The sequence below is a fragment of the Argiope bruennichi genome, chromosome 3, assembly GCF_947563725.1.
Source record: "Argiope bruennichi chromosome 3, qqArgBrue1.1, whole genome shotgun sequence".
NCBI classification, from domain to species: Eukaryota; Metazoa; Arthropoda; class Arachnida; order Araneae; family Araneidae; genus Argiope; species Argiope bruennichi.
The window spans coordinates 55,278,135-55,301,758 of record NC_079153.1 but is presented as its reverse complement, the minus strand read 5'-3'; the positions used below and the strand labels follow the sequence as shown (position 1 = coordinate 55,301,758).

The 23,624-nt window shown below is 26.2% G+C and overlaps 2 protein-coding genes across 2 annotated transcripts in view; both read right to left on the bottom strand.

The window, feature by feature from the left end:
• The window catches only part of LOC129963995 (synaptogenesis protein syg-2-like), a 314,287-nt gene that overhangs the window by 89,862 nt on the left and 200,801 nt on the right, over positions 1-23,624 (bottom strand). The gene's annotated exons all lie outside the window — the stretch shown is intronic.
• On the bottom strand, positions 7,060-9,222 carry LOC129963994 (katanin p60 ATPase-containing subunit A-like 2). The gene has a single exon (XM_056078637.1). The coding sequence runs from the start codon at positions 9,137-9,139 to the stop codon at positions 7,742-7,744; it is 1,398 nt and encodes a 465-aa protein (XP_055934612.1). The 5' UTR covers positions 9,140-9,222; the 3' UTR covers positions 7,060-7,741.

Here is a 23,624-nt window from a genome sequence, read left to right as displayed (position 1 = left end):
GCAATACTTCTAGCTAAAGAGGTGTCATTCAAGGCTTTTAAATCTCTATTTTGTCGCCAAACTCGTTAAAACAAGCCCTTCACAAGTCGATAAATTTGACTGACGATTATTTCTGTTAAACTTGTTTTAAGCAATAAAATGAAAACAGTGTAAAGCGAAATTGTGCGGTGTGAGAAAATAAAACGTGGAGTAGCAAGTAACATCCTAGTCATATGATAAATGCAGTAATGCGATATCCTTTTTGCACAATATCTTCACTTGGTTATGTTGTAAGACCCTTTCCTTCCTGCAATATGCGCTATGTATTTGGATATTTAATTGCTGCGGAGCAACTGCCTCATAACATAGGAGCATTAAATAAATTCATTCTTAATGATAATTATAATAAATAGATATAAATTCATCCATTCATGGTCATAAATTCTTCTTCTTCACTAGAAAATTGTTTATCTCAATTAATACTAAACGAATATGTGTTCCAGTTGGCGCTTTACAAGCCAGACCGTCGATTGAGAGTTAATAATTGTGACACAAATAAGTCTTGAAAATTGGGATCACAGGGAATTGGGATCATCCCAAAACAAATCTTTTGAAATTTTAATAAGAATTTTAATTAATCAAATATCAAGCGAGATGAAAATTTCCCCACTATAACTTTTTAAAAAATTATTGTACAAAAATTGCATTGTTTAAAAACATTGTAACATTGTTACATTATTTTAAAATTAAAAAAAATTTCCATTACAATGTTTCAAAATTTTAAAAAATATATATTTTAATGATAAGCATGAGATTGTGTAATTTTTTTCTCAATTTTTATAATTTTTTAAAAAAATATTTTTAAACAGTGTTCAACAATATTTTCACTATTGCAATGAAATTAAAAATCTACTTACTATTAATCAAATATTTCAATAGCGTAATTTTCGTTTTGTGAAAGCTAAGAGCTAAAAACTGTTTATTATCTGCTCAGTTTACTTAACAAATGAAAAAGGACAATTTCGGTATCACAAAAGATACAATACAATTAAAAAGATGATTGCTGGATGCTGTGAGCACTCTTTTATTGGCATTACAATGAAATGGGACTCGATTCCAGTGGAAATATTCTTGTGTATAATCAATAGAACATGTGCAAGACTATGGAAATGACTTCAATGTCAATCGCAATTTGATACTTCAATATACTTTGTTGAAAATATCAAACTGCGTATTAAATATTTTAATTAAAATTAAACATCACCTATAATAAATGTTAACTTGCCTGTAATTAAAATAAAAAGCGACTAATAATTTAATGCACAAATACCTGAAAACAAAGCATTTATATATAAATTTATTTGGTGGTGTACAATTGTTATAAAGAGGGTGGAATCATTTTTCAATATTTGTCCAGAACTCTTAAGATATTTGTTGGGAGTTCGTGCTATTTTCATAACAGAGCTAATATTTATAATAAGTTAAAAATTTATCTACGAGACTTTAAATCAAATCAACAAATTCCAATGCAAATTACATGCACTCATTGCACATATTAAAACATCAGGAAATTGAGGAATGTATAGCATTAAAACTCGCATGTATACATTTCATAATTTACTGAAACATCTTAATTTTTCTATCCAAGTCTTGTGATCGTATACTTTTAAATTATTAAGTCTAACATAATAATTTAATTGCTTCTTAGTAATATACAAGTTATGTACAAATTAAAGAAACATGTTCATAAATGAATAGTTTTATAATTATTAATAATGATGTACCATCTCAAAATCATATATTTAAAGTTGTTTTCTAAGTTAGGAAATAGATTCCCGAAGGTAGAGAACACGCTACAGTTGGAGTGCCAATAGCAAATAAAAGCATTTATACATACTTTTATTTAAATTCATTTGTTATATGCTCGTAAAATTTTCATTTAATAATAGATTTCCTATTCTCTCCCAAGTTTTGAAATTTTACACCATAAATTATCACAATTGCGATTATTATTTTAATATTTCTTGTACTTAATTGTCAGCTAATCGAGGAATTAAGCTTAATTTTGATTCTATAGACGTAGTACCATATGACAGCGAATTTAAAAATAAGATTTTTTTATATTTAAAATAATTACTTATAAATTAAAGATTACTAAGTACAAAGAAAATTACAATAATATATATATATATATATATATATATATATATATATATATATTTAAAGATTTACATAAGTATGTTCTCAAAAAACTTTTTTATTCATTAAATTTATTCAATTATATAAATCATCAATATAAAACGATATTTAATATAACGTCAAATAAAAATCAATTGGCAGCATTAAGTCATCATTTTAAAACCGGAATAAGAATAAATAATTTTAATGAGATTTTAAATATGAGTATTTTTTTTCCTTTGAAATGGAAATATCTACGAATTAAAGATGAATATTTATAAATCTGTTCAATTATGTGGCATTTTTTACGAGAAGAAGATTTTTGGAAAATTATAACATGTTTAGGAAATGGATTTGGTAGTCAATATTTCTCCCAGAAGATTTTCAGCCAGTCATTTACATCTCAGAAGAATGAAAATGGTGAGTAATGGTGAATAAATAATTTTCTAGGATAAATAATAACTTTAACAGCTATTATTTACCAGTTTATTTAATATATAACATTTTCTTTCACCGCCGATAAAAATGAAAGATTTTCGAAAAATTCTGATATATTTAGTAGCTAGCTTAAATAAGAATTTTTTATAAAAAGATAGCAATTTTAATAAATAATGCCGCTTGTCCGATCAAACCCTCCTTATGATGGTTTACAAGAAACAAGTCTATTCATACAAGAAAATTGTCTTCAAATTACTTCAAATTAAATAAGAATAAAATAAATATTTTCCACTTTTAAGAACATCTAATTTAAAAATACACTTTTAATAATTTTTTTCCTTGAAGTAAAGCAACTTATTGAAAATAAAAAAGTGCAAAGAACACTTGTATATTATTTATCATATCTTCATCCTAATCAAAGACAGCTCAATTATAGCCTTGATTAGCCACAACTGTCCAATCAAATAACTTGCCTAATATAAAAACATTACAATAATTTCAAAATCATCTTTAGTTTCAGTTCTTCATCAATAAATAAATAAATAAAAAATAAAAAGATATATAGAGATAGAAAAGAAAAGAACAATTGTTACTATTCCATGTTAAAAGCTATATAAATTTTAGAACAAAATCAGTGAAAATTACAGAGTGATTAAAACCAATATTAGAAAAAGAAAAAAAAAAAAAAAAAAAAAAAAAACGTTTGACTAATTTTGAACCCGACAATAATAGTAAGAACTTACTGGCTTCAGTATCGAAGAATTCTATAGGAATATGTTATATTTACTTCAAAATATAAGCTACCAAAATTGAAAATCAGATACCATGCAATGCAATTCTCTTTAAAAATTCCTTTTTCAGCAAAATGAGAATTTTTCGTTTCTCCTGTTTACTACAAGAAATTTAATAAAATACTGGCATTGCAAGAACCCAAAGGTCATGCCACATAATTCAGTAATTTCGATTTAATTTCTTTCAAATCATTTTTAATGCCAAGAATGATAAATTTTTCAACCTTCAGTTCGAAAAAAAAAATGTATTTTTTGCTTATTTTCCATCAAAGAAAATGTTGAAAACTCAGGTTGCGTTCAGAAAGAAAATGGCGGTTTAATGCGTTCTTTTCAATGGAAGAAAGTGATAAATGATTTGGAAGGGAAAATAAAAATATCGAAGAAGTTTTGGTAACTTTAGAAAATAAAATAAATAAACCACATAAAACTAGTCTAAGAAACTATCATATTTAAATTTCCTGACTGAAATATCACTTCTGAAAAATCGTTATTTTATGTATTAGAACTTGGTTATTATGATGAAATATGCAAGTTAATATATATAAGATAAAATACAGCTATCATTTATGTTATTTTATTTATTTATTGTATTATTGACAATCTTGGCATCTCAGGCAAATCAATTCAAGAACCAACCCAGAACACACATCTTCCAACTTAAATACAAGAAAAAAGTGTCATTTGTCTGATCTAATCTGTGGAAACTAGGAAAAGCAAACAGAGAACATTCAATGAATAGGTAAATAAGGCAATAAAAATTTATTCTTATTTAAAATGATTAGTTAATGATCAGTAAAAAAAAAAACCTAAATATATAGGAAAATACAGAGTGGGCACAAATATTTGTTGCAATACCATAACTCAAAAATTTGCAAAACAAAATTGTATTATTTACAAACTTCAAAGTATTAGCTTAATGGCCAATAACAGATTTGTAACTAGAAAGTCACCTAAAAATGAGAACGCTGTCGTAAGATCGATAAAAAAAAATGCTATAAATTTAATTATAAATAAATAAATTTGTAAAAAATAAATATTCCATGAATTGTGAATATATTATAACCACAATCTATATTTATATTGAATTAATTGAAATTATTATTATAATATAAATTAAAGTATAATTAACTACATATTTATAATACATTGGAATATTAATTGTTTGTTTTTCAAAAATATTAACACTGTAGTAATTTTTTCCATGATATACTTATTAAAGGAATCCTCCATTCCTCATAGTATCAGAATCTAACTATGAATAACTTTTCTAAAAGAAACTGAATAAACAATGAAAAACTTCTCAATAAGTTTTATCATCCTATCGATAGAGAAAAACAATTCAACTGCTTCAAGCTTTCGCTTAAATTATCATAATCACAAAAACATTAAATAACTTTGGATGCATTCAATATAATGAGAAGAATTAATAAAAAATAATCTGGGTATTTTTTTATTACAAAGCAATAAAAACATGTTTTCATATATTATAATATGAAATATCATTAAAACAATCTTGAAACATAATAAAGTATTGAATTAAAAATAATTCATACATATAATTAAATATTCTATGCCTTTGAACAACTGCCTCTAGATACCTTAAAGAAAAAAAATGAATAAACAAACATGTAATTTAGTTTGATTTAGTTTAATCATTTTATATAATACTTGTGCAGACTATTTTAATTAACGCTTTTTTTTTAAATTCAAAAGAAATAAATAACAATTTCAAAAAAAATATGTATAAATCAGGGGGGGAAATGAAATAAGTATACATAACCTTGTGGCAGTTATTATGCATATTGAATAAATAAATTAATTAATACAAGATAATTATTGCTCTTAATAGTAAAATAAATTCATTCTTTCAAAAATAGCTGCATTTATAATTTGTAATAAAAAAGTAGAAATAATATCTATGTTTCATTGTAATTCAGACACAATTTAGCAGGAGCAAATATGAAAATTAATGCAACAAAAAAAGTAACATCAAGTAAAGGTTCTGAAACCACATCACATAACCTTCCAACATTTAAAAAAACATCAAAAAACATAAACATAAAAAAATAAAGAAAAAACATGACTAGTTCAGAACTAGGAAGAAAAACCATTATATTGGTTTAAATTATGGGGAAAAAAAAACAGAATTGTTCAGTGGTGGTTATTAAAATTAAAAAAGAAAAAAAATGAAGATAAAGAGATGATGCATAATAGCAAATCAATTTTGATGTAGGAATACACTAAAGTGTTAGATATAAAGATTTTTTTTTTTACAACACTAATGATAAATTCTGCATCACAACAAAATCAGTTCAATTTAATATCAATTAAACTAAAAAATATACATGTATTTATATAAACATTATTGTTACACAGATGAGTAAAATAGATGTTATTTGTGAGAAATCAAGTGATGATTCAGAATGGATGAATCAAAACTTTCCAATTTTATGTTACTTGTATTCTTCTTTAAAGAAAAAAAAAAAGAAAAAAAAACAATAAAATAAATTATAAACAGATAACAGAAGTTATTAAAATTACAATATAATAATTAATATTCACTGCAAACAAAGACAATATATAAAAAAATATGATATAATTAATTTGCCTATAGTTAATATTTAAATTAATTATACATTAATCTAATAGAATTTAATTAATATAAGCACAGCATTACTTACAACTTTATAGCATGATAATATTATATTTTCTAATTAATTTTTAGTAAAATAATTATCTAATTCAAAATTTAACAAACAAAAAAATGTTTTATTCCTAGCATATTAGAATTAATTATATTTACAAAATAATAAACTAAGCATGCATTAATCACAGTACATATTCTTTACAGACAGAGAAAAATATAGTAATTTAAGTATGTCTAAAAATATTTTTAAAAAAAAATTATATATTTTGCTTGAAAATCATTAACAGGACAAGGAAAATTGATCAAGCAAAAATAATAATATATGCAGATGTATTTTGTTTCTTTCAAATCCTAAATGAAAATTAGCATCAGATTTTAAATGAAAATGTTAAGTAATATTTTTAACATAACATTTAAATATATGTGTGTGATACGCAAATTTAAAAAAAAAAAAAAAAAAAAAAAAAAAAAACCTGTTTAGTTTAAACTTGAATTTCAGGGAAAAAAATTTGGCACAGAAAAGAATTTTACTTTAAAACTGAATAATAATAATAATAAAAATAAAAAAGTGCTTGCATATTCACACTAAAACAATACAATCTTTAGTACAGTACAATAAAATTATTTGAATGCCTGATATCCAAGCAATAATCAATTGTGTTGAGTTCAGATATTTTAAATTAAATTACGTTGCAAAGAATATGATAATCATAAATGTAAAATATTTCATTCAAATTTCAATATGATTCATATAAATATTTAACTTTCTTAATTCATCTGCCAAGAAAAAATGACTTTCTTTGTGGTTTTTTTCAACATAAAATGAATGAAAAAAAAAAAAAAAAAAAAACTTAAATGCAATTTTATACTTTGTTTACAAAAAAAATCAGTGATAGAAAATACAACAAAATTTTTATATTTCTGCACCTCAAAGAAATTCCTTGGAATTTTTTCTTATGATACAATTTTCCCAAGCCATTGAGTACATTAATAATAAATTATATTTTATATCATTAATTTCTCCATCTGATTAATATATTTAAAAGATTTATATATCAAAGTATTACATCACTATTATTATTTTTATTAAATATCAAATTTCACTAAAAAAAAGAGCAGTTAAAATGTAATATTTCTGAACCTGACAGAAATTGCTTTGAATCCTGTTTCAGTATGCAACCATTTTCATAACTAATAATACATTTGACCTTAATCATTTTTTATTCTCAATCTGATAAAGATTACATTTTAAAAACCATATACCTTTACTCTTCTAAATGAACTATGGAAGCTATTGAAAAATGTATGAATATAGGCTTAATAATGAATCAAAACTTGAATTTTATAAATTGACACTCAAAATCTAATAAATTGATCACCTGACAGCTAACCAGAAATCAAGATTTAGTAACCTACAAGTGATTCTTATAAGATTATAGTCGCCTCTCTTGCTTATTTGATAAAAAGTAATAAATATTTTAAAGTTCTATTTTATTTTATAACTTATTTTATCTGCTACAAAATTTCAATCACATGGTTATTATAAATTAAAAGTATATAAACATTTATCTTCCTTAATTATAAATGCGAAAGACAATGCCATTTTTCATCCATATTAAATACTGGTGCATTTCTATAAGATACATTGGAAATTTATTTGATACCAGAGTCATTAAATAGATTGACAAGTAAACATCCACAAAAACTACTATTCTGATCCATGTTTTTCTTTCCAGTCCACATATTTTAAAAGTAAATCTGTAGAAGCTGGTTTAATTCTGTTAATGGCTGATAACACATCACACATTTCTAAACTTTCTACACATTTCATTGCTTTTGCATTTTTATTTTCATTATAATTTTCTAACTTCTGAATAATCTCACGAATACAATTCATCTTAACTTCTTTGCATACGAGCTCAATATCAGATGCTGAATAATTTTCTGTAGCTTTTGCTAATTCACCATAATCTAAATTTAACTTTAATTTAACATTATCAGCTATCTGAAAGGAAGAAAGAAATTTTTCAAAAAGACAGTATCTGCTTATTGTATCAGGTAAAGAAATAAATATACGTTTTTCCATTCTTCGTAAAATTGCAGTGTCTAGCTCCCAAGGCATATTTGTAGCACCGAGAAATAAAACAAACTTATTGCTGCTTGTTAAAGCATCCATTTGCAGAAAAAATTCAGTTTTCATTCGACGACTAGCTTCATGATCACAGCCTCTATGACTCATCAGGGAGTCAACTTCATCAATAAAAATTACAGATGGAGCATAAAATTTAGCTAAATCAAATAATACTTTTACTAATTTCTCCGATTCACCACGCCATTTGCTGACTAATGTAGAAATGTTAATGTTAAAAAATGCTGCATTACTTGATATTGCAGCAACACTTGAAAGAAGAGTTTTACCTGTACCAGATGGACCATATAAAAGTATACTTTTCCATGTTGACAAAGCTGGTGAGAAAAGTTGCTGATATTTTAAAGGATAAACTGCAGCTTCTTTTAAAAGTTGCTTTGCCTGTTCATGCCCTACAACATCAGACCATGAAAGTGATTTGTTAATTTTATTGAAATCTTGCATTATGAGATTAGCCATAGCTTTCCATTCTGGACTACGATTTTCAAATGATTCTGAAAAGTCCAATGATTTAGTTTGATATTCAGATATTTCATTATTTATATTAAGCAAAGAATTATGTACTTTATTAATTATATTATTTGAATCACCAAATTCGTCAATGGGCTCTCTAGCAGACATTGCAGATTTTGATTTTCTCAACCTAGATTTTTGCTGTATAAATTTGTTTTCAGGCATTTTTTTAATAAGGCAAGGTAACTTTTGATATTTTAAAAAGTAATATGATTCAAAATCTTGTAACATAATATCTAAGTTAATGTTATCACACACAGTATATTCGAGGAATGATGAGCTTGATTCATTTCTCAGAGCATCAGCTGCTTGCAAAAACCCATTATTTTCTAAATAATCATGAATTAAAATTAGAAGAGTTCTTTTCCTGCTATTCTTCTTTTGCTCCTCCTTAATTCTATCTCTACTTGCTAATGATATCTTTTCGATATTTAAATGAGTCATAATTAAAATAGCAATTACATTGTCTCCTTAATTTTAAATAAGAAAATTAATAAGAATATTTTGAAAAACTAGCATTCCGTTTGAAAAACTATTTCTTCTCAAAGCTTTAAATAAAGAAAATAGTACTTTTAAAACCAATTTTTTTTTTTTTTTCTCACATGAAACCTAGTGTAACCACAAAGTAAATGTTACAGTTTTATTTCATCACATTTGAAATTTGTTTACATTTTTCCCTTAGCAACCGAATCTTCTGTTGCCAAATCACAGAAGCGAAATCATTTCATCGATGAAGACTTTTAATAATACTACTGCGATGAAAAAAGCTTAAATTTTAAATCTAAATTTAATGAAAAATTCCTTAGGAGGAATCATTTTAATAATTTAATTATATATTATTAAAATAATATATTTTAATAATACATTCCATTTGAAATTTTGAATTTCACATAATAACTATACAAGCCAAAAGTTGAGACAATTCCACTAAAATTTTCTAGGACTGATTATTGGTAAAAGCTTAAAAGAATTTTTTTTTTTTTACTGAATAATATACACAATAAAAAAATATTGGGTATAAAAGATGTGTAAATATGGAGAAAATTCTGGAATTAAAAATATCACTGAAACAATAATTTATCATGCTTTTAATTTGACTGATCACTATACTGTTTGAGCGATCTTCCAAATAGGGTGGGAAGGATCAAAACCACTTTTGCGCTTGTGGAAAGGAAAAAGAAATATTTTCATAAATATTATACCAACAATTTCTAAAAATATATATACATATATATTTTATTTTCGCTGCATTTTTTCAATTCAAATATTTTAGTTTTTTCGAATAATTTTAGATACTATAATTTACAAAAGCAAACGAGAGAGAGAGAGATTTTTTTTACTGCAAAAGCTATTTGCATAAATCAAGAAGGATGTAATTCGCACACAATTTTTAAATTCATTTTCAGATATTGTTTGACATGTTTATTACAGTTTAAAGGTGTATAAAAGGACATAAAAATACTAAAATGCTATTTAATTTTCTCGCAGAGAATTTTTAGTTGAAACTCTCTCTCCCTTAATATATATATAATCTGCCAATTTATAAAAGCCATCTTCTACTAAGTCACAGTTATTTTTATTTAAATTTAAAAAATAGTTTTTCTTGTATTTATTGAAAGAATACATTTTTTTTAAAAAGATTTAAAATAGCTTAAGAGACTTTGTGGAAATTTAATTTGAATTATTGCATACTTATTCAATGAAAAAAATCTCCTGATTACATTATTCTGATTTAAAATTTTATAAAATGAATTGGTGAAAATATATGGAAAAAAATTAATCCCTTCATTAATGATATGGTGAAAATATATCATTCTGAATTTTATCTTTATAGCTATTCAATATTATGTGTCATGTATTGAAACTGCGAAGCCTTTTAAACGTTAGAAAAATAGATTGAGGCACAAAAAAAATTAATTTATGCATTAAAATGTAAATGACATGATACTAAATATCACTTTTCTTTATAAAAATTTTCCCTAAATATGCAAAACCTCTTTTCTGCCTCTTAAAATTACATATAAATATAAAAAATGCCTTTTTTTGATTGACCTTTTTTTTTTTCATTTTTTTCTTTGCAAAATTTTCGTTTATTTTTCCCATATGGAGCGCGCTGTAATTTTATGAAATAGGTGGTGGTCAAAAAAATTTCGCAATATAAGCATTTTTTTTTCAGTTTTTTGAATTTTTAATGTGAGAATTTGCATTTCTTTAAATTTCTTACTTGAATTCCTCTAAATTTCATTGCTTATTTTTCAAAATTTAAAAGTAAATTTTGAGGATACCATTTCCATGCTTCCCTCCTCTCCTTGAAAAGTTACTTCTTTTATAAAGGCATGAATGAGTCAAGAAATATAGCTGCAAGAATTTTTTGAAGTCATTTTTTACGCTCTTTTTTTTTTTCCATCTTAATTTTTTTTTAATTCGGTACACTTGAGATATATTCTAAAGAATTATTTTTATTTATTTTACATTTCCTATAACAAAGGAAAAAAAGTATTCTAGCCCATAATTTATTAATTTTTTTAAACGGGAAAAAATTATATTTTTATCTTTCTGTTCTACTTATGCGTTGTATGTCAAGTTTTTTCATTTTATTTTAAATAAAATTTACTGGTAAAGAATTGCATTTGGCATTTAATCCGTTATGGGTTTTTATTTAAAAAAACATAAATCGTCTTTATAATTCAATTACAGATATTCAACCAGTTATAAGCTTTTAAATTATTAAAGTCATTTTTAACGCTTCTCTTAGAATTAAAAAGTGTAATTATAAAAAAAAAATACTTTAAAATATTCTGTTTAAAATTATTTTTACATCTTCTTCATGTTATGCCTAAATAGTGCTCTGTAAAAAAAATATAAAAAATAAAATAAAATCATTTATCTAATTTACAAACGTTTTTAATGCTAATTGAACAAAAGAATTTAGCATTTAATCATGAAAGGTTATACAATAAAATTAATAAAACTTATAAAAGTTTCCTTTACAATTGTGCAAAGTATAAAACATGAAGCTGATCGTTTTATGTCCGGATTTTTCAGCTAAGAATCATACAAGTATTAAACAAATTATTATTAACAGAATAAATTGTTGCTAGTTAGATTATTCTTATATGCACATCTTCATTAAGGTGAAATGTTTTTACCTAATGTTCCCTAAACGTTTTGTAATTACCGACGATCCAACCGCGTTCCCGATAAATTTCTAAAATTCAATTTCGATAAAACTGAATTTTTATTACTGTCTCGAAAGTAGCGAATCAAAAATTTTTGATTTCAGTTGCAAAATATTAATAGATATTAGTGAATACGGAAATGTTTAAAAGTTTCTCTGATTCGATTTTCAATTCAACCTTATTAAAACATTCAAATTTTCCATATTTTTATTAAATGTATTTAGAATTAAGGAACTACACACCAATTTTTTTTTAAATCAAAAATTTAGTTGAAGCATCTCTGATTTGCGAATTGATCCTAGAATATATAAATTAACTATGGGACAGAGAAATTAAACTAATTACTTAGTGGTATGACGCTTGGAATGATACAGTATGGCTGGAGATTAAAATTATCTATAAAGTGTCGAGAGACCCTAAAAATTAATTACTCGAGTGGAATAAAATTTTAATCGCGTAACAGCACGGCAATAGAAGTGATCAATAGGGCAGGGAAATAAAATGACTTGAAGTATTAAAGAGTTTTAAATTAACTACAAGAGGAGAAAATACGCCACATAGTGCTGTAATAATAGGGCACCACTATGTAGCTTTACAATAGTAAGGTAATACAGGTAATTTTCCATTAGTTGAGGTAATACAATTGAACATGGACGTGAAAACATTTGAAAAAAAAAGTGATTGGAGGCCACTCAAAATAAGTACCACTCAATAAGTACTACTCAAAATAAACCACTGATTGTTTCAGAGTAAGACAGTTGAGGTGATATGTTAGATGGGTGGAATGTAATGGTCAATAAAATGTTTAGAGAGCCTTCAAGTTAAATAAGACGAATGAATCTTTAAACACTTAACAGTACAAAGGTGAGTTGATACGTACAATAGGACATGGAAGTAAAATGATGTAACGCCCAAGAGATTTAAAAATTAATTATGAGAGGCAAATGAGACGTAAAACATTTATTTATATAAGAACTAAGGTGTTTCAATAAGGCATGAATGTGAAAACATTTGAAAAAGTGTTTAGAGGATACTCACATTAAATATACGGCGAAAATAAAACTGATTTTTAAAGGATACACTAATTGAGATGATGTGTTAAATCAGTTGAATATAATGATCTCCAGAGTATTTATAGATCTTTCAAATGAGGTGATACATTCAATGAATGGAATGGTATGGTCTATATAATACTTAGAGACCTTTCATGTGAAATAAAATGAATGGAACTTTAATACCTTAACAATAGGAAAGAGAGGTGATATGTGCACTAGGACATGGAAATGAAAAGATATAATGCACTGGAGACTCCAAAATTAACTATGAGAGGAGAATGGAACTCCAAACACTTTGTGATATAACAATAAAGGTGCTACAAAAGGACACGAATGTGAAAAGGCTTGAGAAAATGTTTAAAGGATACTAAAATTAAGTGCTCGACGGAAATGAAACTCTAAACGTTTCAGGATACAACTATTCTGGCGATGAATTAGATCATTGGAAAATAATGATTTACAGAATGTTTTTCCCATCAAATTAAATAATAGGCATTAAACTCTAATAATAAATTTAACAACATGAATATTACATATATACCTAACAGGGAGTAAAATTATATTGTTTAGAGAAAATTAACTAAAAGAGAATGGAACTCTAACAGAAAAATCTATGATTTTTGAAGGGTCACAATAGGACAAAGTAGTAAAATGTTCTGTAAAATAATTTCAGACTGCACAAACTATTTTAGAAGAATGAAATTCTAATTGTCTTATGATATGCCAGTTGATATAATGAGACAGGAGAATATAAAATGACCATAAGCCAACTTAACTGTGCAAGAGGATTGGAATTTTAATTGCTTGGTGTAATTACAATTGAGATGATATAATAAAATACAATAATCTTTAAAGATGAGCAGAGAAACATTATATATCAATTATACGAAGCAAGCAATCTCGTAGTGATACGCTAATTGCATATGTAGAGGTTCTTTAAAAGTTGCAATTACAACAACCGCACCGTCAACCAAGAAATGGTTGAATGGAATTTATGGGAATTGGCCAATCGAACAAGCAAGGACTAAACTTCCCATACTTCAGATATTCCTTTTAAGGTTTCAGATCTGTCTTTTCTTGGAGTGTCTTCCAAACTTCTGTCTGCCCAAATTTTGACTTGGAATAATCCTTGGAAATCCATAAAAAAAAATGAAATTAGCGAGATCTTAATTTGAATACAATTATTTCTTATACCTCACTGCTTTGCTTGTAGATAGTTGGATTTGTCAAAAATTTAAGATGCTTTTATTTTAATAATCTTTATATATTTAGTTATGGTTTTTATTGATAACTTTTCTTTATTTTGGGCATTGTCCATTATATAAATGAAGCTAATATAAATAATAAAAACATGTATAGACATTCTATTTTTATAATGTACATTAAAAAAAGATATCGCGAAGAGTCATAAGATCTTAAATATATATTTGGAAGCTGTGTAGGCAACGAAACACTAGCCAGAGAGCATTAAATTGTCTATTCCGTGATTGAGCGAACTACATTAATCTGTTGCCCAGAAAGAAACTTGTTGGGTGCATAACCAGATGAAAGAATATATAGTAGAAACGCTGAATTATGTGAGAGCTAATGAGAAGAACCAAAAATCCAAAGTCTGAAGGAAGTTTCAAAACTCTCTCAAGAAAGTTTGTTGCCATGGATTACATTGAGCTAACAGATGGGCATCATGTAGTAATCGGCCTCTCCAATGACTGAAAGATTACCAACGAGATTTTTCAATCCATTCCATTAGTTAAAGTTTATTTGAGCTTGATTTCTTAAGTTTATCCTAAGTGTTAAAATATACTTCAAACTTGTTACAAAACTTGCAAAAGAAAAATATTGAGGGAAGAAAGGGAGAATTATTTGTTACATCAGACTTATTGCCAACATTCACAATACCAAAACTTGAAGAACGATTTGAATTTAAGGAAGCATTTTAGATTAATTTAACCAAGAATGCTATCGTGAAGACAATATAAATAAAGAATATTGCGCTCGATTTAACGTATCCCATTAGGTTGGTTGAAACTTGAATTGCAAACAATAGTTCATGATGTATATTCTGTGTCATTTGCCAAAACATTGTATAATCAGCAAAGAATTGCAAGATGACACCGCTTAATCGTTGCAGAATACACACAATCTTTTTTATTTATGAATTATCCAGAAAGATGAATTTTCATAATTTAAAAATCATTATGTTCCTGCTAGTAAAATGCTACAAACCAACTTTTTACCTAAATTTTTAAAACTATAATTTATTTTTTGACAACTCAAAATACTAGACATGCATATTAGTTATAATATTTCCGAGTTCACACAACAAAAATAAACTACTTTAACGCTGCCGAGATAAAAAAAAAAAATCCTGATTTGGTGTTTACTGGGACTTTTCATCCAAAATTTCTCTCTTTTGCGTGTGCAGATGATCCATTGTATAAATTTTATTCAATGTTTCTCTAGTTGATTGGCAAGCAATAATGCAAAAAAAACCCTGTTAGAATTCAATATTCGAAAAATCGATTTTTTTCATTCTATTCTATTATACATATGTTCGAGAAATTTAAAGCAACATATAATAATCAAAACATTTAGATTAATATGTTTGGGGTTCGATTTGTGTTCGAATTCAAGATTGAAATGTCAGGGGAGACTAAAGAATGGGAAGCATTCATACCTTTCAATAACATCATTAGTTTAAAGTCAAAGCATTTTAGGAATGCGAGATCTATTTATTGCCAATATTGGCAAAGAAATTATGTTCAAAGACGACAAATGAGTATAACTGACATTGCATTGATTGTCGATACTGAACGCTTTCAGATGCTTTTCAAAAAGTACACAGCGCTTGGGTCTCCTGCCCTTATTATTTGCCGAGACAGGGTTTCTAGGAGAAAAGTAGAATAAAGAAAGAATCATCGTTTTGAACTGTCGAATAAGTTATTCCAGACTCTTCAAAGTTGTTCGCAAATCGATTGAGGAGAAGTTTGGAAGATGGTTGTAATCGTCGATTCGTCTACCGTGTATGAGCATCGAGGCGCGCTTTCCTTTCCAATCTCTTTGAAGAGTTACCTCGATCTGAAAGAAATCTCGCCAAGAATGAGAAGGGGAAAACGTGAATAAATGCTCGATAAAACGACGCAAAAGTTACAGTGATAAAAGGGCCTTAGGAACGAATTTCTCTGGGCCTGGTATTGAATTTCAGAAAGTGCAGTTTTCTGTGTGGAATCTTCAGCTGAAAACGAAGATTCTTTGGATACTCTCTAACGACAGAAGGCCATGACTTCTTTTGTTTTAAATGGTTCAGAAAGTGAGGATTTCTTGAAGATCTAGGCGGATCTTGAATGAAATTGGAGAAAAAGAAATGTTAGAAGAGTTCCGCTTCTGATTCGAGAATCTGTTGCCGGAAGTTTCATAGAAGAAAATGGCTACTATCAACGGATTTATATGAAAAAAGCTTAGATTGGTTTACCATTGATTTTATTTTTTGTTTTCATATCAATGCCATACATCAAGATTTATAAGTGTTAACCTGAAACTTTATATTCTGATAGTGAAAATTTACTAAACAATTTTCTTTTTCATTCTCAAAGGTTTCATTGAATTTAACTCAAAGGAAAGTTTGCAAAAATACTTTGATAACTTTCTGAATGTTATGCAATCACATTTCTCTATGTGTTAAGTTCAGAAATAGAATAACTTAATTTCTTGTGTCAATACCATAGTAATTTGTGATAAAATATTAAATTGCTATTTTAATTATTTCTGCCAATATAAAATTAATCCATTCTCGAAATAAGAATTAGGAATACCTTTAAAAAATAATATTTATACTGCTGGACTTGCCATTATTAGTGTTTGTATCCGCTATTTCATTATAAATTAATCTGATATTAAAATAGGAATTTTGAATAATATTTTCACATTTGAATAATATTTAAGAACTATAGATGTGCCATATGCAATTTTAATAAATTCCATCAAGCATGTATGCATGCGTTCGTTCATTTTTATTCTTTGGGATTAAAAGATGTGGTCATTCGTAAAATTCTTAATAAATGCTTGTTTTTATATTAATTTAATGATATTGACTTTTCCTGTTACTTTAAATTAGCTGTCTTCTCTGACCAGATGACTTTCTGGAATTATTTGTTCCGAAGGATTGTACTTGAATATTTTGTACGTAACTCAGTCTTAATGACTTCCTCAGTAATATATTTTAAATTTCAAATAATTTTAATAGTCATGCTTTAATTTTAATAGTCATAGTCATGTTTAAAGTCCCTATTGTATAAGTTTTGCAAGGCTATACTCATTGTGCTATTAGTCTCTTTAATTTTATTTAGTTTTAAACGGAAAATGATTAATATTTAATTTATTTTTATTTTATAACAATGATATGCTTGTTGATTAAGTGGATGTTTGCGAAAAGTATGCAAGGATAGAAAGAAGAATGATTTGAAATTGAAAGTGCTGAAAGTAAAATCTATCTCATGAATTACATATACTGTATCAGATAATAATTCAATGAGAACGGGATATTTCATCGTACCATAATAAAAAGGTAAAGCATTATGATAAAAGAAAGAATATTATATATATGCATCAAATTATATAACTGGAAACAGCAACACTGTTTAAAAATAAGTGAATTTAAAAGTTTTTTTTAATTACTATTGCTTACTTTTGAAAGTTAACGTTAACTGTAATTACCACAGCATTCAATAATTTTCACAAAAGCATGCTTTAAATAAAAATTTGTTCAATATGGAAAAATAATCTGACTATTCATATTTTGAGTGTAAAAATAGGAAAAAAATCACGATGAAATACTAGAAGCAACAATGAAAACGATTTGTTTCCATTACAATGATAAATATATTCTTATATATTTAAAAACATCTTTATAAAATGAATAAGAATTAGATAAAAAAACTCTGTTGATTAAATTGGCATTATGGAATTTTATTTTTTATTTGGTGTAAAATTAACTTTTGTTGCTATAATATCTTACTAAGATATTGTTGACAATTTACTTGTACTTCTAATTAATTCAATGTTAAAAAATATCGCAATGTCACCTTCCAAAAATAAAATATGTAAAATTTGAAAGCTCTAGATTGAACAGTCTATCGAGTAGACCGTCAACAGAGAATTAAGAACTCTTTCATTTTTATCCACGCTCTATTTGTCTAGAGTATGTCCGTTAATTATGAGATCTTGATTCAGTATCTCCACAAATATTTGTTTCTTCTGTATGATGAAATTCGCTTAAAAACAAATCGAAACGAAGCGACTTTCACAAAAGATGATGCGTGGTTAATTCTCACTCTGCAATAATGATATTATTTCTTGAGTGTAGATAATTCTTATAAAACAGAAATGATCTCATGCGTAATTCACTTATATAATCGTATTCTGCTTAATTCACTATCTAATCTTCACTTATCTTAGCTTATTATTCAACTTTATACTTATCTAATCGATATCTCCCATAGTTATATAATTATAATCTTGAAAATATCTTCATTTTTTTGAGATTCTAAGCACTGCATATCCATTTGGCAGAAAATGCAAGGTCTTCCACGTCATCAAATCTTATTAGTATATGTTAGATAAGAACATTAATCCTAGGCATTTTTTCCATAACAATGAATGGAAAAAGAATTTTCAAAATTCCTTATTTTTCCTTTTCAGAATTTATAAGAAACACTGTGCCATAGTAAAATTCTTCTGAATCAAAAGACAGGATGATACATTTATATCTTATCAATTATTCGATTTGCAAAATTAATACACATTAAAGTTGTCTTCATAAGTTAAAAGTTCTTATATTTTGTGGGTGGAAATTCGGAAAGTGAACTACTGGACGTCATACATGCAGCCATTCTTGATTGAAAACTTGCGTTCTACACAAAATAGCTTCAAATTTGAGTTTCGAAGTAATAATTCAATTAATGATTAGAAGATCAGATTGCTTCAAAGATTTGGTATTTAGAATTTCGTAATTTTTGTGACATTATTTTTAGTATAAAATGATTTATTTGGAAATACGAAAACGATATAGAGAAAGTTATGATATTATTTTTTATTAAAATTTCATCACTTTATTGATTTTTTTATAAAATTTCTATCCTTAAATAAAATTATTAAAAGCGCTGTCAGACCTAAATGGATTGTTATATATATTTAGCAAGTTCTTTGGAGAGACCAATTAGAGCTCAAAATTCATGGAAATCTTTATTTGTATTCAAGGTAAAGAAGGCATTATAAATTTGAAAGTGTCCCGGAAGCATAGTTTTAGGTAATTATTGAATAATATAAAAATATAGTAATGCACTAAAGAAATATTTTACGAATACAAAGTATATCAAACGCTGAATGCAAATATCTGACTGCGGACTATATCATATCTCTCCAGACGTTTTAAGTTTTACGTTGATTCTGTTTCTGATAGAGCTGAAATCAATGCCAATATGCTTCATTAGAAAGAAAACATTTCTGTCAAAAATTTTTTACCACTTTCTTTAATAATAAAGTGGATAATGTAGTGCATTAAGATAACGACATTGTTTTTTCTAAAAACACAAAAAACATTTTATGGAAAATTTTAACGTAAGGAAAGAAATTGAAAATGCATTAATTAAGTCCTTAACGACAGAAACAAAAGTTATATTTTTTAAGGCCCAAGGAAAAAAAAAATCTCTTTTTATTTGGACTTAAGATGCGTGTTTTTATGAAAATATATCAGAATTGTTCTTATCGAGTACTTTAAAATAATAAAAAATAAAAACGTAATTTTAATAAAACCATTTGTTGGACGGAAAGAATGATGAAAAAAGAAGAAACTGTGTTATTTTTTCCTGGTATAAAATCTATATCATAATTTGTGGAAGTGTTCCAGACGATTTTTAAAAATTTCAAAATAAATCCTAAAAAAAATGTAATATTTTTATAGAGAAAATCGGCAATAGTTCGTATTTCATATTTTTATCTAATTATATATCTAACAAAATAGAGTAAAAGCAAATAAATAAATAAATAAAAATAAAAATAATAAAAATAAATAAAAAAATAAATAAATAAACTTTATTACTAGTAGAATAGTACTTTCAAATTAGTAAAAAGAAATACAAATTTCTTCTTATATTTAAATTTTTGATTAAGCGGGCCAATCTTTAACGAATAGGAATTTATTCTTCAGGAAATTTTTTCTTTGTTTATCTGTGTTCATATCTATTATATCATAAAGGAGAAAGTATACAGTGGCTCCCAAAAGTGTTCGTACACTAGAGAAATTTGCAGAAATTGTGTTCTATACTTCTTAATAAAGCATTTTATTAGTTGGGTTTTTTTAATTAGCATCTTTAAATAGTTCTTAATAAAACTGAACAAATATTTTTATAAAAAATCAAGTAGTATTGTTCTAAAAAATAAATAAACAAAAAATGTCACAAAATTAGAACACAAAAGTCTTCGTACATCCAAACATTATTTATTTAAATTCATCATAAAAATATCTTTTGCGGCTTATTTTTCTTCTAATTGAAAAATACACTAAAATCGTTTGATTTCAGTATTTAATATCATAATTATTTATTCTATTTACTTTATTCTTAGATATGACGCGCATTCGTAAAGAAACGAGTTTAGACGTACGAAAATTAATTATATTTCATTTTAAAGATGGAAAATCAATTAGAGGCATTGCAACTATAACTAATCTACCTCATTCAACGGTGCAAAGCGTAATAAAACGTTACAGAGACGGAAAAAGGATTGCAAACAAGCCTCGTAATGGTCGCCCTCAAATTCTGTCAGCTAGAAGTCAAAGAAATATTGTGAGTAAATTTCTAAAAAATCCACGTCTGAGTGCAATAAAGTTTACTTCACAATATAATGAATCAAATGGAACTTCTATTTCCTGTGAAACTATTCGTAGAATTCTTCGGAATGCTGGTATACATGGCCGCTCTGCACGAAGAAAATTCTTTGTTAAGTCAGAAGAACAGAATTGCTAGGCTTAAATTTGCCAAATATATGATAAATCAGCCAGAGAGCTATTGGAATCGTGTCTTATTTGCAGATGATAGCAAGTTTAACATCTTTGGGTCGGATGGGAGAATCATTGTATGGAGAAAAAAAAAAAACGAAGAACTTAATCCCAAGAATTTAGTTGGAACAGTAAAACATGGCGGTGGAGGTGTCATGGTTTGGGGGTGTATGTCAGCGGCTGGAGTAGGCAATTTAGTATTCATTGATGGCATAATGGATCATAGAGTTTCTATAAACATTCTCAATAATAATTTAAAAGTGTCAGCACAAAAATTGGGCATTTTAAACAACTTTGTGTATTACCAAGACAACGATCCTAAGCACACGGCCATGAATGTTCGTCTTTTTTGTCTCTCTCATTACCTTCAAACCCTTAAAACACCAGCTCAATCACCGGATTTAAACCCTATAGAACATATTTGGAAAGAATTAAAGGTGCGAATAAGAAGTCACGACATTAAATCGAAAATTCAACTGAAAGCAGTAATGATCGAAGAATGGAACAAGATCGCTGCAGAAGTAACCGACCGTTTATTTAAATCTATGCCCAAACGTTTAAAAGCTGTTATAAAGAATAAAGGATATCCTACTAAATACTAAACATTTATAAAAATTTAGAAAATTTCATATTTAGTGATGTTTTTTTAAAGTGTATGATCACTTTTGTGTCCTACTTTTGTGTAATTTTATTTATTGTCATTTAAAAAAAAATAATTTGCATCGTAATTAAAATTTATTCTTCACTGCTTTATTAAGAACTGTAAAAATATGCTATGAAAAAATTTTCATGTAAAAATAAGAATATATAATGGTAAATAATGAGGTTTTTAATTGATTCTTGTTGGTGTACGAACACTTTTGGGAGCCACTGTATGTCATTTGGCGCTCTACTGAATACATAATTTGAACAAGAGCTACCAATCTGGCATAAATATATTCTTTGGAGATTGGTAGAAAGACTTAGAGATTAATTAATTAAAAATTGCTAATTTTTTGGCATTTTTCGTAATAACTCCTAAAACTATCATTTTACAAATGTAATATATACATCTTTTTTAAATTTAAAAATATCTTTTTTGTGATGCCAATTTAACTATCATAACTTTTTCCTAGAATTTTGCATTTCTTTGCATAATTTTGCATAATTTATTGCCTTTTATGCATGTTTTTTTTTGCATAATTTTTAAGAATAGGTTTCATTTTTGAATAATAAACTGAATATAACAGAAATTCTTTTCTAAATAATATTCAAATATACTGAATTCTTACTCGTTTCATTGTTCCGTCAAATACTTAATCGCAATATTTTTCTCTTTCTGTAAACTAAGACGAAGGATTCTATTTAATGTCTAAGTTAGTTTATGTGAGGAATGAAAAAGAGAAGTTACAGTTCCGAGTAAGTTAGAAAATAATTTACCTGGAAATTATATTTTTAATAGCACTAGGATGTCATAACATAAGGCTCAATTAGGATGGTTCATACATGCAATGAAATGGACAAGTGTAAGGCTATTCAAATAACAAGGTTTTAATGTCAGTCATAGTTTGAAAAATCGAGTTTAGGAGAAAATACGGAATATTTTTTTTTTTTAAATTTAATTTTCTTTTCTTCGAAATAGTTTTCTTAACAAAATCATTTTCTTAATAAATCGTTTTCTTCAAAAAATAATTTTTAATTTCTCTACAATCAAAATTAGGAGGGGGGGGGGAATTCAAGAAATTTGATTCGACGTAACAGAGTATTATAAAAAGATAAACTTGCTACTTGAAAATAAAGTGCCACATTTTAAAAGTTATAGACACAAAAAGATAGAATATTTTGAATTTATCAATTGAATAATCTCTTCCGTCTTTTTTTGAGATCTTTTTGAATGATATCTTTAATTTATTATATTCTATTTCGAATAGTATTTGATCATCAGTATTACCACTTTAAAAACCAATTTAAAAAGTCCGTTTTTTCTAAGCAGTATTATAAAATTATTGGGTATGTATAGAGATCTGAAGGTATTGTAATTCATTATTTTCAAATACGAAATAATAAAATTGGAAAACATATTTTAACATTTTTTTTCTTGAAAAATAGATATGAATTCCTACCCATTTTATGTCACCTACATTGAAGACAGTTGTTGCTGCCAAATGCCTATAATATAGCCAATCCTTTTATTTCCTTTCAATCTATTATCCTTTTACTTCTCCGATCCTTTCTAGGAATTATTTTCATCTAATCCTTTCTATATAGCACGACTTGTTTTATATTTTTAAAGATGAAATATTGCCTTTTGATTTTTTTACTGATGCGGGACATTTTAAAATTTTTATGTGATTATTTATTCTTGATGAATAACTTAAAACGGTCATTATTACAGAACCTTTAATTGTAAAATAAAATATTAATTTAAATAAATCTCGACTTTGCTTTTGTAGCATCATCTAATAAATAAGTTTGAAAATATTTTTATTTTCTGAACTATTTAAAATCTTGAATTATTCTGAAAAATTTGAAAAATATATATTTAAAATATTATACACAAATTGCATTTTAAAAAAGTAAAAAAAAAAGATTAAAACAAGATTTTATAAAAACATTATTTTATTAATTTTCGGAAAAAGCAGTGCATGTTATTTTTTTTATCA

Bases quoted from the DNA above. Each gene is read 5' to 3' on its own strand.
- LOC129963994 (XM_056078637.1), bottom strand. From the start codon at position 9,139: ATGACTCATTTAAATATCGAAAAGATATCATTAGCAAGTAGAGATAGA.